General features: G+C 29.6%; 1 protein-coding gene across 2 annotated transcripts in view; it reads left to right on the plus strand.

Annotated features, from left to right (window-relative positions):
* The window catches only part of LOC136981548 (protein FAM193A-like), an 81,091-nt gene that overhangs the window by 29,619 nt on the left and 33,472 nt on the right, over positions 1 to 18,000 (plus strand). For both annotated transcript variants that reach the window (XM_067277856.1, XM_067277857.1), the window contains exons 2-4: positions 11,079 to 11,229; positions 15,883 to 15,929; positions 16,009 to 16,127. In XM_067277856.1, the coding sequence (XP_067133957.1) occupies positions 11,079 to 11,229; positions 15,883 to 15,929; positions 16,009 to 16,127 (317 nt within the window). The remainder of the gene's footprint in view (positions 1 to 11,078; positions 11,230 to 15,882; positions 15,930 to 16,008; positions 16,128 to 18,000) is intronic.

Below are 18,000 nucleotides of genomic sequence, written 5' to 3' on the forward strand. Positions count from 1 at the left end.
GTCTAAAAGGGCCTGAGAACACTGGGTTTGTTTCTGCTTAACATCATTATCATGAAATTCCTATTACAAAATATTTTTACATAATAAAAAAACACATATTAACCTTCTTGTAAATTAGCAGATTAAAATACTTCTTATAACTAAAGCAAATGTTTTCAGCCTTTAAATTAAAAAGGTCATCTTCAGGTTGTTAGTTAGAATGGATTTAAATAAAATGGAACATAGGAAACTTATATAAATGTAAATAGGACAGTTTTTAAACCAAGATAGATTATTGAATACAATATAAATTCTAAGATTACACATTATGTTTGACATTGTGATTGGTCTAAAATATTTCTATTATAACCAGTTCTAACAGGTCTAAAAAACACCATTATTACATTAAAGAACCAAAATATATTATGTTATCTTGTCAGTCCTTTTTGATGATCCATTTTGTTTAAATTGATTCTATTTGCAACAGCCTGAAGATGACCTTTTTAAGAAGGCCAAAATCATTTGCTCTGGTCATATAAAGTATTTTAATCTACTGTTTTACAAGAAGATTATTGTATATGTTTTTAACATTAATCGATTTAGATGATGACTCAGTATGGCCTTTACTTCATAAAATTATTACTAAAAGAAAGGAAGTTGAAAAGCAGATTTTGGGAGGAGCAATTTTTCTTGAGATTTGCTTTATTCTTTGGTGCTTTTGGTACACAATGGGAAAAACATTACTATATCTTAAATGACTACACACTTAAAAATCAATTTTTGAGTTAGTGTAGCACACAGCACTATATACAGTGAAATTCTGGTAGCATTATCAAACAAATAGATTTGATATGTCCATATCCATTTGATATGTAGATATCAAGTAAAGCATTCAAATTAATTATGATTACACATCAATTAGGGTCATATCAGTCTTATATATGAATAATGTAGTTATTATTTATTGATTTAGTATCAATTCTTTAATGTATTTAAAATTTTGAATTAAATGCTTACTAAGTATGTATCAAAATGCAATGCTAATTTTATCTTTGTAAACTGTAAAGCTTCAAGCACAGTAGTTGTTATAAATGAAGTTATAGTAGAAATAGTAAAGTAATTTTTTCAATGTGTCCTTTACATTTTATCTATGATTTTCATTTTACTTAATTCCTTATCTAGAAGTATTTATCTAAAAATGTTAAAACTACTTTATTGTTTGTTTTCAAATTTTTTTCATATTTGATATCTTAGCTATGGTAGCTCAAAAAAAAGAAAACAACACATGTTGATGTGGTGATAATAAATTTGAACTTGGCAATCACAATAGTAGATATAGCAGCTTGTGATATGTTGTTAAATAAACATAATTTTTTTATGACAGTTATACAGAAATCTATTAAATTCTATATTGTATTTTTAGTATTTTTGTAAGTAGAAATATAATACTATGTACTATGTAGAGATACTGTACAGAGACAGAATATATTGGTTTTTCTTAATTCAATATAAAAACACCCATTTGTGGCTTATGTTAAACTTAAATTCACATAGAATAAATTTTTCTATTCTTTAAAATGGTTTAAACCTAAATGTTTAGGAATATTTTGAAAAAGAATGTCTGTATATAAGTAGTAATAAACTTTCAATAGTTATTAGAAAGTATAGATGTTCTGTTTTGTAGTGATATAATAGATGATTATATGTTATCTTTCTTGTTCAGTCATGCAATGTTTTTTTCTTTTTTTATCGTTGTGAAATATATTCAAAATAGTTTCTTGTCTTGTTCTAATGACCTATTGAATGACTATATAAAGCTGTTTTCAGGTTGTGGGAAATCAGACAAGATCTTTGGGTCAAAGATTGTTGTATGAAGTTGTTTGTAGGCCATTATTTTGCAAATGATAATTATCAGTATCTTTACATAAAGAATGTTTTTCCCTGTTATGACTATGTAAAAGCGTATTTGTATTGATTATTTTTTTTTTAGATTATTTAATTATAATTAAATTATTTAATTTAATTAGATATTAAATATCAGATTCACCAGTATAAATTATGGAAAAATATGAGCATTTTTACCTCAAAATTGGTTAACTTTACTTTAATTTTATAAGCTATTGTATTGTTAAAACTGTTAAGTATAGATTTTATTACCTTAAAAAGATTTGTTACTATCAGTTTATTTAGTTATATAATAAGAAAATAATGTCATACAATTTAACTGGAATCTTTTAGGAGATTGTTTATAGTAAGATTTATTTAAAATTAGGTAACAGTAGTGTTAGAACACAATTAATTGTCAGAACGTCGTGACGACTAATACTTGACTTCGTGCATTCCTTGTCAACAAAATAACTCTGGAATGAGTTGTCCGATCTTGATGAAATTTTCTTGGACGACTCATCATCACTCAAGGATGAACTGATTAAAATTTCAACATTCAAAAATGATCTGTTTTGTAGAACTGGAGATAGGGTTTTTCTTCAGTATGGATCATTTTTGAGAGTTGAAATTTTAATCAGTTCATCCTCGAGTGATGGTGAGTCGTCGTAGAAAATTTCATCAAGATCGGACAACTCATTGTAGAGTTATTTTGTTGACAAGGAAAGCATGAAGTCAAGTGTTAGTCCGCTTCCTGCATGCACATGTAGAAGCATCATCTAGTGGTTGGAAAATATGACAAGCATTAAAACAGTAATTTTGAAAGGTGTAAATGTTATTGCTAATTAGATACAACAAATATAAAGAATTTTTATAGAATAATAAGTTAAAAAAGTTTTCTTTTTTTAACTTATTATTTTATAACATGGAGCAGCAGTGATCAATATTGATGGCTTTATGATCCATTCTCTCCTTTGTCTTCCTATCGTTATTACGAAATTTCAATCTCCAAATGAAGAAGCTGCACAGAAATTCCAGATTCAGATGAAGTCGCTCAAATTCATCATCATAAAATGTCAATGATTGGTGCAAGAATGCTTTACATGATTGAGAGAAGATTGAGGGAGATAAACCCCGAGAAAGATGAGCCATTTGGTGGATTCTTTGTCTATTTGTTTGGTGATTTTTGTCAGCTTCCTCCTGTTAAAGATACTCCTCTCTCCTCGAGTGTTTTTTACAATGTAATGTCCCAACAAGGTAGGGACCTTGTTGGGACATTACATTACATTCGCATTCGATTCTTTTGAGAAGTTCATTGAACTTAGTAATTCTCATAGACAAAATAGCATTCCTTCATTCCTTCCTTCTCATTCCTTCACAGATGTCTTACAACATCTAGCTTCAGGTAATTTCTCTGATACAGATCTGAGCACTCTGATGACAAGAAATTGAGCCTATTTATCCAGAGATAAACTTGATCAGTTCTAAACGGCTATATCCAACAAACGAGCAAGTTAAACAAAGCAATGAAGACTACTTGCAGTCAACTGGGTACCCTGTTGCTTATATAGCATCTGAAAACACTCCAGATATTGCCCTGCCTTCGTCCAAAGATGACTCAGCTCTTGGTCTCTCCAAGTATTTTAATCTCTCAGTTAATGCCAGAATCATGCCGAGAGTCAACTTATGGGTGCAAGGAGGTCTTGTCAATGGTTCGCTAGGAACTATATGCTATATTATATATGCTCCTAATGCTTGCCCTCCAGCTCTTCCTCTGTTTATTTTAGTGGAATTCATTTATGGTAATCTGTTTCCAATAATCCGCATAACACACTCTTTGAATGATGGCAGTATATTGCAATCTTGTAGACAGTTTCTCTTTACCTTAGCATACTCGATGACTATACATAAATTACAGGGATTAACTCTTCCAAAAATCAAAATAGATATAGGGAAAAAAGAGACAGCTATCGGTCTTACCTATGTTACATTGAGTTGAGTGAAAAAATAACTGACTCAGTATTTTTAGAGTTACAATAAAGATCGCTACGAGTCAATCTGTAAGTCCAAGACCTGTTGTGACAGACAGAATTTCGTGAAACGTTGGCATAGCAATTAATTAATGGCTTATTCTGACTTTATATTTGTACCTTTAAATGATCCGATAGAAATCAAATATATTGTTGAGAATGAATGATTCTTTGTTTCTTTTTCCCTCATAATCTAGAAAATAAAGGTGCGAGCAGCTTCGTTCCGACTACACGCTGATGCAGCATTAATTAACTAGTTAAATAACCATAACTCTGTCATTTAATTTCAAATTTACTTTAATACATGACATTATAATTACAATAATTATTGCAATTACCAAGTTTTTAGGTTGTTTTTTTCATCTGAGAATGCTTTTCTAATTAGCAGATTGTGACCTAATGAACCTAATGAATTTATTCTTGAACAAAAAATTTATAAATTCAGCAGACATTATTTTCTATTTGCTTAGTTATCTAACTAACAAGGAGAGGACATGGCTGGCTACCCACCAATTTTGAACAGCTTGGACATAGTGAAAGTACTGTACATTGAAAATGAGTGAATATATGTCCAAGGTTTTCATCTAATGCTCCTTGTAAATATTAATTTTTGATGTTTGAAAATTCAAAAGTTTGTAGTGAATGGTTATACGTTGTAATAGAGGATACATTCCACAAGCATTGTGTAGCATAATCTGCTAAATAATCATTAATTAACAGCGACTGCTGAATGGGTATTGTTCTGGCATTGACTCCTGAAAATTTTTTATTTATTTTGTTTTTTTAATATTTTTTAATTAGGTAAAAATTATAGAATTTTTGCATATTTGATAAAATACTTGTATAAATAATTGGAAATAAATGACTTGTGTATTTATTGTATATCTTATTGTAAATTTTTAAACTTTATTATAATGGTGTGATGTTCGGGGTTACTCGAATGACAACGGAATATAATACAAAGAACAAAACTTTATTATCGAGTACGAACATAAGACTTTTTGAATAATACAGGTTCCAACTCTGTGGCAAGTCCCAAAATAGAAAAAGTTTTTCACTATGCAAATATATACAAAATTCGTAATAAAAAATCTTTGTTACAATCCTTTAGACACCCAGAGTTATTCAATATACTGGTTTCAAATTATGCAAGTGCGGGCCGTGTTTTCTTTAAATTTACCTTAACCTACTTATATAAAAATGATAAAAGACAGACATAGATAGATGACGGAGGAAGAAAGATAGGATAGGGGTACCCAATTGTTTTGAATGTTCCCTCGGTGGCTCAGGTGGACTTAACTTCCTTTGTCTTGCCCCAGATCGTTATTCCACTTTCGGGCAGTCTCTGCACCACTCCTCAAATTTTCTTTTTTAGATGTTTCTTCTGCAAACACCTCGAAGACTCCTACTATATTGTCTCCTTATTCTATCCCTGGCTTTAACATTGCATTTCCGTACTCTTGTCTTCTACTAACAAAATGACTGAGAGTCTCTTCTTGGTATGTCTGATCTCTCTGGTATCTACCAAAAGTGGCTCAAAAGAATAATTTTGATTTTAGATAGAGTATATTTCGTTATCTTCTATAAAAATTTTTTATGTTATACATAAAAAACTTTAAGAATCTTAAAATATCATTTTTCACATAATAATTAAACTAATCTTATGTGTAAATTTCATTAATAACTTTCTCATTTAGTGTCTTTAAGTGGACTTTCTGATTGGAGCATACAATCAATTTTCTTGTATTTAATCAATTTAGGTTAGATAAAAATACTGTACATCATAAGATTAGTTTATTAGCAATATAGGTGTTTCAAACATACATAGTTATAAAATTTAAAGAACCATATGTACAGTTTTTGGAAAACTATAATTCTGAATAACCAAATATTTTAGAATCTTCAAAGTAATATCAGGTTATTTATTTATAAATACTTGGTAATACCATAAAAAAAACAAGGAATGATTGCCCCTTTCAATATTAATAAGAATAAGAAAAAACCCCATTCATTAAAACAAATTCAAATAAAAATGAGTTATTATGACATCGTGACAATGCTGGGATAAAATTTTGAATCGTGTTTTTTAAATTTATTTAATTTAAAATATATGTTCTCCATCTCAAATAGTAGTGTCTTGCCTCTATACATCATACTTTTCGTGTTAGCAATGAAGTCATGCCATCACCTATCTAACTCCTTGTGTGGGAAAGTGTTTGAATTGAAATAACATGACTTCCGGTTTGCATCAGAAGTGTGATACAGTTAATTGGGGTCTCCTGCCCCTAATCTGTCCACATCTGGTCTTTACTTTCGTCTATCTAATTCCATTCTTGAGATTAAGGGAGGATGGACAGACAGACATAAGACGGATGACAGTTGGAATTTATAGATCTACAGTTTTTTCAAATTGCAGCCCAATTAACAACATAATACAGATAAGTAAAACACATACAAATTAGGTAAGTAGAACAGATTGTTAAATAACATAATAAAGTTTATTATAGAGAATTATCTTATATATTTTAAAACAAGAAAAATCATGAAATAAAAGTTATTCCAGATCTAGATATGGAATTAATAGTGCAGAGGAAGAAAGATTGTCTGGACAAATTAAGACAAAAGAAAAGAGGGATGCAACATGAGGAATTCCTAGTAGCTCTGTTTGAGCATGTGAAAGCACACAGTTCCATATTTAAAAGGCCATTAAAATATTTTAAAAATAACTGTCAAAATATAAACCAAAAGACAGTTAAAATTTGAAGCTTAGCCTAGCCCTGATTATCTTGTGGCTATACACCATATATATTTTGTATATATGTATTCTAGATTTAATAGTTTTATAATCTCTCTCCTTCCTAATCCTTCCTTCTAACTTCCTTTGTTTATTGTTCTGACTTCTGGGAACAGGGGCTCTCCCCTTTCCACCCATTAGGGGGTTGGGTGGGACAATGCACTTTGAGGAAGATAATGAGTAGAAAAGGGAGTCTCGAACAGTTATTTTTTTGCCGGACACAAAAAGGCATGGATGTAGATCAGTAAGCTCATGAGATGGAATTCGACAAGAGATGAACAGGAGCCATAAAGTGAAGATCCGGATGATAGAATTGGAGAGACCAATAAAGCTATTGTAGAAGATATTCAACACATGAAAGAAGAACCCAGAGCTACTCAGAAAAAAGGTACAAGCTGGCATCGGGGTTTCATCGAGAAATTGGGTACCCACTATCCTATTCATTCTTTTCATTTCCTTATCTCTATATTTTCTATCTTTAGGATTAATTTTGTTAAGTATTGTGTGTATTTTGATTATTATTGTCGGGCAAGTAGTTACTATGGAAGCAAGCTACTTGGTTTATTGTTGCCATCAGGCAGTGAGAGAACTTGGCATTGTGAGAGACCAAGGGAATCCAAAAGAACTTTCTGTATCTAATTGTTTATTGTGTGATTAAATTTGTTTTAATCAAATTTACGTGTTTGTGTATTCTTATTGCATTTCACATCTTACAACCTTACCAGAATCCTGTAATACCAGAATTATAATTCTGTATAATCATTGTTTGTGACTTTTAAATTGTACAAATTTTTTACTTTCCCAACTCATAACAGTGGGAAATTATGGCAATTGGTCAAAAATGATACCCTAAGATTTTTACATTTTTGGACTAGGAGAACCTCAAAATGTCAAGAAATGCAAAAAAGTTTGGGAGGTTTTTTTCTGTAAGTATTGGTATGCTTGTATGTCTGTAGGGGGCACAATTTTGTTTATCCACTTTGAAGCTTAATAACTCCTGTGCTTTTTGTGGAAAACTTCTGAAATTTTGCAGAGAAGTTTGTATACTAGGGGGATTGATGCTATTAAATTCTGGTGGTTAAAGGTGAAGGGAGTGGGGAGATACAAGGGGTCTTGTGTTGTATCTCGAGTAGGATTGGACTTAATGAAGATTTTACTTGTTATTAGCATTTACAGCTTTTTATAAAACTTGTCCCTACCCTCAAAATTAAGTTTTTTGTCATTTTATAATAATTAATTTATATAAAAAGTTTTTAGATAAAATATCATAACAGATGGTGCCACCAAAATTTTAAATGTTGCTGGTTTATTTATAATGATTCTGTCAACTGATTTCTGTAATCTTTTACTATTTCAGTAAGAGCCTGGGTGGATTTCAGGCAGTAAATCAAATTATGAAAATTAGACTTTGTTTCATTTAGTGCGTAAACTTACTTTGTTGTTTGTTTCTTGTTACTAGCGAGGTTGTGGCCAAAGTTTTAAACGCGAAAATGTGTACATCAGACTTTTGGTGCTGCTTTCCTGTAAGCATAGAAGTTTGACAATGGTGTTTGGAAAGTCAGTGGAATCATGCTCGACATTCCAAATGCCATTGTCAAACTTCTAGGCTTACAGGAAAGTGGCGCCGAACGTCCGACGTACACGTTTTTGCATTTAAATCTTTGGCCTCAACCTCACTAATAAAGTAACTTTATTTAATAAATTGAAAAAACTAGAAGCATGGAAGAATGTAGGATATGAAGGATTTCAATTAGGTGTGTCTAAGGAGTCTGGTATGATTTCTAGTGCAATTCACTAAATTTACTATATGCATATATGTTAAGATTCAATCAATATTTACTATAGAACAAATATCAAGATGTTTGTACAACAGTCACCTACTTCCATCTAAACTGCTTAGTAGACATTCTGAAAATTGCTTGTATTTTTATTAGAGCTTAAAATTGATAATGGTTGGAATTTCTATTGTAGTGGTAAGCTCGTGGTGAGTTTTTTCTAATAAAGAGATATGCATATATTACAATAAGAAACGTTCTTTATTTCACTCGTATTTATACTTAACAGGATTATTTTGGATTTGAACACTCCTCGTTCTTGTTCGTGTACAAAAAAATGATCAGATACATAGGTAGAACAGTTAACACAAACCTCGCGACAACAAGGTTGACTGAGAATATTCGCCGCAGTACAAAGATGACTTATATAAAAACTTAAAAACTACTTATACTAAAAGAAAAGAAAAGAAAGAAAGGATAGACAATAGGACAGGTAGATCTATAGTGCTATGCGTGAATGGGTACCCAAGATAGTTGATGATCCCGAGATGGTAGTGGCCGAATTATATTCTTTTGGATGGTGGGGGACGATGTAAGTAGAATTAAATAAAAAAAATCTTTCCTATAACTTTCCAAGGGTCCTTATATCGAGATACTCGGCCCTTCTTGATTGCTAGTCTTAACTTTTCATCACTCTTTCTCTTCAGCCAATGCCAAAACAACCTGGAGAACACTCCGACGCATCTCCTCTCTTCGACGTCCCAGCAAAAAGTGAACTCCAGTCTTTTCTTTTGCCCTCAGGGCTACCCCCTTCCTTTTGTCCACTAACTAGGTCACTCACCAGCCACACTAGGGAGAAGTTTCTTGGAAGTTATATACAAAAGAACCAAGAACAAAGAAGGAAGAAAAGGAAAATATATATACATATTAACAATATATATACAAATAAATATAATATGCCACCACACTATAAATGTCATAAGTAAATTTTACATTCACATTTATAAATCGTGTGTCGATTTTAAAGATGAGTTAGTTCTGACTGTAGCCTGGCTGGCATTGATGGACTCCAAACTTTAATTGTTAAGATCTGGTAGCCCTACGAACATGCACACGTGCCTCATGTTACAGATTCAAATGTTTTTTCTCATATTTCGTTAACCGATCACTCCGTCCCATCAGAAACTCTGTTTTACACCTGAGGAAGAACTCTCAGCAGTTCAAAAATGTTTGTGGTGAACTTTTTCTTTTGTTTTTTTCATGGCATCGGATATAGGTTCTAGGAGTACAATTTTTAACACATCCTGGTTTTTTGTTGTTGTTGATTTAATATACTATCATCAGAAAAATTGTTAATGAGTTTCTACAAGATTTAAATACAATGCATTTGAACTAATCTGAACTTATCATTGTATGGTAGTATTTTAGATTAGCTGGATTTTTGTACAGATTTATCTTGCTCTCAGGTATTTTGCTTTAGAGCATTTTGGTAATGGATGCTTTTCAATTATACTCTTGTTTATTATTTTTGGCACTTGTCTTGCTTTTAAGAGGCTTTAGGGTTAAAAATACAGTCTTGTAGCATTTTTTAAAACTTGGTTTTATGTTTTTGGGTCGCACTACTGTACATTTACTGATAATTTAAATGTGTTTTTGGGCTTTTATGTGCACTATAAAGTGGAAAAAGACTAATTTACTTTAAGGCAATACTTGCATTATGATGCTGATATGGAAAAGCAAGTCAAAAAGAACTACAGATAAATTTGACATGTTTTTAAAAATCCATGATTTAGTTTTTGTTTTTGGCTAGAATATTTAACAAAAGTAGCAATAAGGCACTGTACTTCATAGCGTTTCTTTAATGTGTACCTTTCATAGATAACCTGAATGACATCTGTCAAATGTCAAAAGGGCAATAATAGCTCTATTAAGTATATTATTGAAGATAATTGCCGAATACCAGATATTTATGGATCAGACAAAGTCTTATCTAACCATATAATGCTAGACTATCCAGCCTAATTTCAAATGTTATAACAAACCTTCCAATGACAAATTTAAACTAGCATTAGAATAATTTGTCAAAATTGTCTTATTAAAATTCTTGTAGATCCAGAAAACCAATGGTTTTTTTTTTCCAAATATCTGGCTCTATCTTCTCTAGACATATCTTAATTGTGTCTAAAGTTGTATTTTTTTTACTAGATAAGTTATGTTGCAGTCATTGTTTTGGTTTATGGCTCTTCCTGTACTTTAAATATTATTAACTTTCTTATAAATCTCTATTTGAGTTCTAAGTATCTTGCTCTAATTTTTGGTTATTATCATCTATTTTTAATATTCCTGTAGTGCAAATAATAATAAAATGAACTAAAAAAAGGTTTTGAAATATCTTATTGTATACCATAAATAGAATATCATATTTGTTGATAATATCTTTAAAAATAAGGTCAGTCTTATTTATTTTTTTTTGTGAAAATAAGAATCATTAATTTGATATAGTTCTTAAATTTTAAAGAAATAAATGTAATTAATTATAAGAAAAATATTAAATTGAATTAACTAAATATAATTTTTTTTATTAAAAATTAATTTAAAAATGTTGTATATTTGCAGATGATTGTCAAAAGTGATGATGATTCTAATTTATCTGATAAATCAGTAAGCAAGCCTTTTATACCTTGTCAATTGTTTGCTGAAAAACAGCAATGTTTATGCCATTGTGAACAAGCACAAACTGAAGAGAATGTGCTTGAATTAGAACAAGGTTGGTGTAAAGTTTTTGTAAATTAAACTGAAAATTTCTTAGTTATATACACACAATTTTTATGTAGATTTAAGATTTCTTGTGCATGATAACAGGACAATGATGATATCAGGAATATATGACATAATTTGGCCTTTATCCTATGATATATAATAATATATACAATAAATGATGCTCTATTACAATATAAATATTTCAACATAATATTTTCTGAGAAACAAAGATAATTATGTAAAGATAGGCTAATATGTGACTAATTTGACATGAAAAATTGAGGCTAATTAAAGGCAACAACACTATTATGTAAGTTTCAAATTCTATCTTTTTTATGCCCAGATATATTTTTGATGTTTTAATTGCCTAGTTTCATTCTTTAAGTAGTGTTTTTCTAAGATGTAGGCAACCTGCCAAAAAAGTGAAGTTCATTAGCATGATGAGAAAGCTTGTTTTACTTGGCAAGCTGCATAAATCTATTAAGAAACTGCTCTAGAAGATAATTGATATAAAACTGAGATTGCAAATGTAGTTTAATTGAATTAAACTAGTTTTACTTTCATAGAGTATTAAAGAATTTCTACCAAGATGCTATTTATTGCAAATTAACTTGATATATTATTATAATTATCACAGAAATAACAAAAAGTATAAAATAATTTACATACATATATACTTATATTGTATATACAGTACTAAATATCAAGTTCTGTTTTATTAGAGGAACTTTTTAAATCAGATTTTTCTAATTTAAGAATGCTAAAACTTTTAGAAACAAGTGAGAAATTTTTGGAGAATTGGAGATTTCTGTATTAATTCAAAAAGTGTTTTAAAATTAAAGCTGATATCTGATTCTGGAGACATACAATTTGTTTGCTTTTCTAAACTACAGAAATAGTTTTATGAATAAAAATTATTTTATTTATTAGACAAGGAATAAACTTTCTTTTTCTTTTTGACAATTTCATAAAGGATCCTTAGTAAAAATATTGTTTCTAAAGAGAGTTTTTTGAATGACTAAATGATATGCAATAATATCACTCATTATCAATTGAAATGATTTTCAAGTATCCAAATAACATGGAATGATATTGCACATTGCTAGTTACCATATAATAACAATTTATATCATTTTATGTCAGTAATCGCATAATACTAATTAATATTATTTAAAGCCAGTTAATGGCTTGACTCGAGTGGAGAAGTAGGAAAGAAATCAAGAGGAGATTTGGAATGGCAAAAGAGGCATTTAGCAAAATGAAAACAATTTTGTTGGGACATCAAATTAGAATTGAGAAAATGGCTGGTCAAATGCTAAATCTGGTGTTTTCCTCTATGGTGTTGAAACTTGGTCCTTGAGACAATGTGACATTAGGAGAATAGAGACCCTAGAGATGTGGCTGTAGAGAAGAATAGAGAAAGTCAAATGGAGCAATAAAGTGAGAAATGAGGATGTCCTAAGAAGAGTGAGTGAAAAAAGGAGCATATTAGAGACAATAAAGAGGTGAAAAGCTAGTTGGATGGAACACGTGATTCAAAAGGAAGGCTTATGGAATGACATTATGGAAGGAATGGTTGCAGGCAAAAAGAAACGAGGGAGGAGAATTAAAATGGTGGCTGACTTAAAAAGAGGGTAGTTATAAGAACTAAAGATGAGCACTGGATAGAGTAGCATGGAAAAAGAGGTGGTACTTGCTGGACCTGCAGAAATTTAAAGAAGAGGATTGCCAGTCAAGTTCAGAATTTAAAAATCTGGAAATATTTTAAAACTATTTGACAAAAGTTTATACCATTTCCACAATGTAACAGTATCTGCTAATATTTACATTATATAGAAGAAAATATGTCATTTGATATCACTTACCATAATCAAATGATTTTAAAATCTATATATTTACTACTGATAACTTATAAGAAATGTTATCTTTGAGTAATTGTTTGACATATTCTAGTATATCTTCTGTATTATTAAAGATACTAATGTATGTGGAACACAGTATGGGCTATTAATTAATTATGATATCAAATTATGTTCACATTTATTTATAATCTAAGCAACATTCTGGCATGTCATCTGAATATTTTTCTTATACATATATTATATTTGATTCATCATTGTGCATAATACTCTGCTTTCTTAAATACACTTGAGATCCAATATAAGTCTTGGGGTCCAAAATGTCAACCCACATTATGAATGAGTTTACATTTTATTGAATTTATATATATTTGGCAGAGACAAAACAGTAACTGATTGCTCAACATGTAAGTGGAAAATACATTAATTATTGTAATAACAGGTGTATTCTGTTGTATACTTCATTTTAATACATCTACATATAAATAAAAAATTAAAACAACCATATTAAATGTACAAATGTTATTCAAAAGCAAATAGCTTTAGTATTTGGGGTAAGTTAATTGCAGTGCAATGACAATACAAAGGATTGTTGTTTAATATATATGTTATGAACCAAGTGATTAATAGGGCGTTATTTATAATGACCAAAATGGCCATGCAACCTGATAAATATTGACTAATTTATTAAATTTCCCAGACAATATGAGTACAGCTACATTCCCTTTGGGCAATTTGAATTTTTAAAAAAATCTCCACTATTTTCATTAAGAATTATTTATTTTTTGTAAATTATTTCAGTGTTTTAATAAGTATTATTAACCAACTTGTTGGTATTATTAAGGAAACAGACAAAATACTCATGAGTTTCAAACACAATAATTTGAATCTAAAAAGTTTAGAAAATCAGCGCATAATGAATTAGATCAAATACTGTTAAAATGGTTTTCTCAACCGAGACTTAAAAACATGGCTATTAATGTTACTTTTGACTGCAATATAGCACAAGAGTTAGGAAGCAAATTGGAAAAAAGAGTACTGAGTTTAAATGCAGTAGAAGTTGGATTGAGACATTTAAAAAAGACAGTATTGGAAGCTGAAAAATTGTTGGCGAAGCAGCTGCAGTAAACATAGACATGGTAGAAGACTGGTTACAAAATAGGTGGCCCAAAATTAGAGAAAGTTTCCAAGATTGTGTTATCTTTAATGTGGATGAAACAAGTCTTTTTTATAAACTTATACCAAATAGGATGCTAAAATTTAAAGGAGAAAGCTGTGCAGAAGGAAAGTTATCTGAAGAAAGGATTAGTATTCTACTAGCTCCAAATCTTGTGGGAATGGAAAACAGAAAATTGTTAGTAATTGGTAAATCAAAAAATCCAAGATATTTCAAAAATTGACAGCTACTGGCAAACTACAAATCTAACTGGAAAGCTTGAATGACCTCTAACATCATTTTTTGTAGCAAACTGCAAGAATGGGATTAAGAACTGAGAAGAAAGAAACAAAAATTTTATTATTGATTGACAACTGCCTCACACATCCCAACATCAAAAATTTACATTGCATTACACTGGTGTTCATGCTGCCCAATACAAGTTCAAAACTACAGTCTTTATATCAAGGGGTTATTCACAGCTTAAAGAGCAGTTAGTGACAAATTTTTATTACAAAAATGGGAACTGCTATAGATAAATAGCAAAGAATTGTTTTCTATAAATCTTCATCATGCAATAAACATTGATCCATTTTGCCATATGGCATGGCAAAATGGATCAATGTAAACAACATTAAATTGTTTTTGACATGCTAGCTTTCTACAAACTAATGGAGAAGAGTTCAGTTTAGATGACGATATTCCAATCAACGAACTTTTGAAAAGTAAACTTACAAATTATGAAACAAAAGGTGATCAAGATGTACTCCTCCTGCAGTTACTGGATGCATTTTCTGACTATAATTTTGAAGGATAGGTCAGGGTTGATGACAATGTTATTAGTAGGGAACTTTTGATGACAATGATAATATATCTTTGGTGCCTTCCAAAAATAATGAAATTAGTGAGGATGAAAATGATGATACAACATATGCAGACGGTGTCAACATTTTCATAATACCAGTTTATGAAATTTTGTAAAATGCTATTATTATTCAAGAGTTTTTACAAATGCATAATACTCCTCAAAATATTTTAAATAGTTTTTCTGAGGTGGTACTATATATTACAGAATGCTATGCAACTAGCAAAAATTGAAAAACAAAAATAACAGATTTTTTTTAAGTAACCATGTGCATTTATATTGATGTTTTAATGCAAAACTTCTTATGTAATAATTTGTTACATTTTACCTTTGAAACATTAAACTTTAGTTTTACAAAATTAGATTGTTTTATTTCTTATCCAATATAACAAACCAGTTCTGATGGTCCATACAGGTTCATTATAAGCAAACACTACTGTATAAAATTATATGATGCTAAATTTCAATTGTAAAAACTGGATAAAAGTCTTAAGATTTCTAAATAAAGCATTTTAATACTCGCATCTTGGTTTAAAATTTGATTTTGGAGTTTTATGTATTGGTATCTGATTTAATTTTATCACTAAATCTAACTTTATAAAATAATTTTCAATATAAAAATAAGAATTCTGTTATTTGTTATATTGCATATTTTAAGAGGAACTAGTTAGTTTGTTTTTTCATATATTTTTCATTCTTTTATAACATGTTTTTACTTTTGAATTGTGCAAAAACATTTAAAATCTATATTTTAAAATGAATAAAAATGTTAAATTATAGGATCTGAAGATAGTTGTGATGAAAATAGAAAAACTTCTATTACACAGGTATGTTATGAATTAGTAATTAAATTTGCATGATTTTTAAATGGTTTGTGCATAAATTAATTGGATTCATAATTTATAGGATTATATTTCTGGGACCACAGAATTGTCTTCCTATAACATTGATCCTGGAGCAGGAATCAATGAAAATGGTGGTGAAGAAAGGAGCATTTGTCATTGTGATTCATGCAATGAAAGAAGGTATTTATTTTAATTTCTAAATCAATAATTATAACATATATTGGGTTGTTTGGAAAGTAATTTCATTTTTTCCATAGAAAAATAAACGCAATATTCTTATAATAAATAAATATTTTATTGAATTATATAGTGACCATTTTGGTCAAATACCTGTTGTCATTGTTTCTGGTAGTAGCACGATTTGACATTCATAAAAGTTTTGATCATTGTTTACAAAAAACTGATCTGAGTGATTTTTGACATTGTCATTTCAAGTAAATGTCTTACAGTTAAAAAAAAATTTGTACAGACCGGAACAAGGAATAATCCGAGTGTGCCCGATCTGGCGAATATGGTTGGTGTGATAACACATCCCATCTAAGCTATAACTGTTTCAGACCAGTTACCAAACTCGTGTGAAATTTGGCATTATCGTGGGAAAACACTACACTTTGTTTGTCGATCAGTTCTGGCTTTTTCTGTTTGACGATATTACTCAATTTGTTTACTCGATGGCAGTACACTTTTGAATCGATTGTTAAATTGTCTGGTAAAAGCTCAAAAAAAATTTCTTTAAAATCCAACCATAGAGAGCATCTCTCGTTAATAATATGTGGAACCCCTATATCGAGCTTTGAAATGAAACCAATTCGTTTTAAGTAATAATAAACAGTTCAATTTAACAGATTTAATCTCTTAGTGATTTCACGCATTGTTATACGGCAGATTGCTTCAGTCGGTACCTTTATTTTGTTTTCATTGGCTTCAAATGGTCATCCAGAATGTGGTGTATCTTCGATATTAAAATTGCCAGAATGCAATTTTGTAAACTAGTTTTGGCACTGTCTTTCTCTCAACACATCTTCTCCAAACATGTACGACAATTTTTTTCTTGGTTGAACAGCATATTGGTTTTTTAGTTATAAAAAAGCAAAATATGCTGAAAATGATGCTTTTGATTTTCCAAATTTGATGGGACACCGAAAAAAAAAAACAATTGTACAGAATCAAACAAAATTTTTTACAAATAAGCCTTAAAATGTCAGCTGTCGAAGTATATAATGAAAATGTGGTTTAAAATAAAATTGGCTGGTAAAAATACATTTAATTCCTCTAGTAATAAAAAAACGAAATTACTTTCCGAACAACCCAATACAATGCAAATTTCATTATTTACTCTTAAATTCTTGTTTAATACAAAAGTTTCTCAACCTTTCTATACACTATGATCAATATCAAAAATTGATTTTTGTTAATCATGAATTTTATGTGATATAAATTTTCAAAAGAATTTTTTTTTAGTTTTACTATTCTTCATATAAATGTCATAGCAAAATTTAATTTTCCAAAGTTTTGAATCATTCTAAAGCTGTGTTAATATTGATATTGACTTTATTAACATCAGATTAAAGTTATATCATTTTTAATATACTGTGTGCACTAGATTAGATCCAGAGGTTTAAATTACTCAACAGGCTCTCTAACAAGTGGGATTATTTGAATCACATTTTTTTAAGCTATGGATTACTGTACAAAACATATTAAAAATTGTTATTGTGTAAATTATTGCATCACATTTCTTGTCTGTTACTTTTTAGAATTATTTTTTGGTTTTCATTTGACAATTCCTGCAGCCACTCACACCAACATGTACAAAAACTCATTTTGAAAAAATAAATTTAAAGATTTGAATAGCCCAATACTTTAAATAAATCTTTGCTCTAAGCAGATTTAAAAAAATAAGATCCACTGGGTCTTTTGAATGTGTACAGAAATACAATATATCTATACATAATGATAGTAAAACATACTATGAAATAAATAAAAAAAAACTAACAGTTAAATTCATTCTGTGATTAGTTTTGATTAAAGTATTGAAGTATTTTGCAGAATT

This window comes from Centruroides vittatus, unplaced genomic scaffold (genome assembly GCF_030686945.1).
Source record: "Centruroides vittatus isolate TY-2023 unplaced genomic scaffold, ASM3068694v2 contig_767, whole genome shotgun sequence".
NCBI classification, from domain to species: domain Eukaryota; kingdom Metazoa; phylum Arthropoda; class Arachnida; order Scorpiones; family Buthidae; genus Centruroides; species Centruroides vittatus.